This window comes from Buceros rhinoceros, unplaced genomic scaffold, assembly GCF_000710305.1.
Source record: "Buceros rhinoceros silvestris isolate BGI_N320 unplaced genomic scaffold, ASM71030v1 scaffold28994, whole genome shotgun sequence".
In the NCBI taxonomy this organism is placed as follows: domain Eukaryota; kingdom Metazoa; phylum Chordata; class Aves; order Bucerotiformes; family Bucerotidae; genus Buceros; species Buceros rhinoceros.
The window spans coordinates 2,191-4,125 of NW_010410462.1; the positions used below are offsets into that span (position 1 = coordinate 2,191).

Sequence of the window (1,935 nt, forward strand, 5' to 3'; positions counted from 1 at the left end):
CTGGTGGCCGGAAAACTCACAGTCTCAAGCTCTGGCAAGCCAACATTTGTAACAACACCCTATTTTTTCCTGACCCTTTCCTATAAAAGTCAGGCTCCCTTTTTAACTGAATTCCCCTGGTGCCTCTCATCCTACCAGTGCTGACTCCAGCCTACAGTGGGACATTTCGTTTTCCCACGAGTAACTGCTCTAAAAGACCCTCTGGGAAGACATAACTCGTCCCTCATGTGCTGCCTCTCCTTCAGCAAAGCAGCAAGTCCTGTGCTGGGCACTGTCTGCCTGTGGTCTCTTAAGTCTGTATTTTGAGACCTCATTTTAAAGAAGCGAGAGCAAGAGACCTTTTTGCTCATACTGGAGTTGCCTGAGGGACAGTTTGATCCATATTCAACTCAGCTGGTGAGGGTTTCTCCAGGAAAAAAGTCCCTGTCCCTTGATGGTAAGGAAGCCCCTAAACCTGTTACTTGGAGGCAGGTAAAGGGGAGGGAGAGAGGAAACTGCTGCTGCCTTCCACCAGCACAGGAGTCAGAGGCTGACAGCAGCAGCCAAAGGTGACCGTGCCCTTCCAGTGGAAGAGCGCAGCTCTCCACAAGCCAGGGATTGATTTTAACCTGGACAGTAATGAAAAGCTCCTTAAAGCATGCAGAGCCAGCAATGTGCCATGCTGATGAGAGGCGCTGAGAGCAAACCATGAAGGGCAGAGGTGGGAGAAATGGCCTGTCCTCTCCACGCCACCCACTGCAGAGCTGGGTGGTCCCGGCACGCAATGGCTCAGGACAGCAGCAATCCTGCCGGTGCTCCCTGTCCCCTCTGTGCTGCCTCTGCCCAACCCTGAGACCAAACCACCTGCAAATACATGCTCTTTTGTGCTCCAAAGGCAAGCAGCACCCCAGTGGAGAGCCTGAGCTGCTCCCATGGTTGCCGTGGCAAACAGAGGGGAGCCCATATGAGAACTGTGCTACTGTCCCTCGCTGAGGTTTGCATTTTGCAAGGGAATGGGCCATTTCACAGCATTTACTGGGGGTCCCTTGGGCTTGTCTGGGATCCCTACAGTAGGAATTGGCTCTTCCCACCCTGTCTTAGCCCTGGCTGATGATGTCATTCTCTTGCTCTCTCCAGTGGAGCCGGAGTTCAAGTATGTTGGAAACATGCATGGGAATGAGGTGCTGGGCCGTGAGCTGCTGCTGCAGCTCTCTGAGTTCCTGTGTGAGGAGTACCGCCGGGGCAACGAGCGGATCACCCGCCTCATCCATGAGACACGCATCCACATCATGCCCTCCATGAACCCCGACGGGTACGAAGTGGCTGCCAAGCAGGTACCAGGCAGCGATCACCTCCTCCAGCCGGGTAGGGGCAGAAAGCCCTTCAAACCCCTGTGGGATCCCCTTCACTGTGGCTGTGGGGAGGTAGTATCCTTCCTTTCTGTGCCCTGCCAAATTTGTCCCCTCAGCCAGTGTCTCTGCTTCTCACCTCCTGTGCCAAAGGCTGGTGCTATGTGTCCTGCCACAGGTGGCCCTGGTAGGAGGTGGAGAAGGCTTTCTACACCTGCCTTACTCTCCCTAGAAGTTATTTGAAGGAGGAGGGTCACTGCAGATCCTCTGTCCCATGCTGGGAAAGTAGCAGCTGAGTGCCACTCTCATGAGCAGACAGGTACATGAGGGATGGGGTGGGGATGAAGCCCTCTAGTTCCACCCCTGCCCCCACCCCCGCCAGAACCTCACCCATTCCTTGGTACCACTAGACCTCAGGGAGATACTTTATTCATGGCTCTTTCAGTTGAGGCAGATGTTTACTTGGCCTTGCTCTGTCACCCTGGAAAATGAAGATATTGTTATTGACTTTCCCTGTCAGTAATAATACCCTTTATTCTCCTGCCAGCAATAACATGCATGTTGCCACTCAAAGGCACCAAAGTGCCGTTACAGTGGCTGGGCCCCT

General features: G+C 53.9%; 1 protein-coding gene across 1 annotated transcript in view; it reads left to right on the forward strand.

The window, feature by feature from the left end:
- Positions 1 to 1,116: 1,116 nt before the first annotated feature.
- Positions 1,117 to 1,935, forward strand: part of CPN1 (carboxypeptidase N, polypeptide 1) — a gene marked incomplete at its 5' end in the record, with an annotated part of 9,164 nt that continues 8,345 nt past the window's right edge. The window contains one exon of the mRNA XM_010135639.1: positions 1,117 to 1,313. Coding sequence (XP_010133941.1) covers positions 1,117 to 1,313 — 197 coding nt within the window. The remainder of the gene's footprint in view (positions 1,314 to 1,935) is intronic.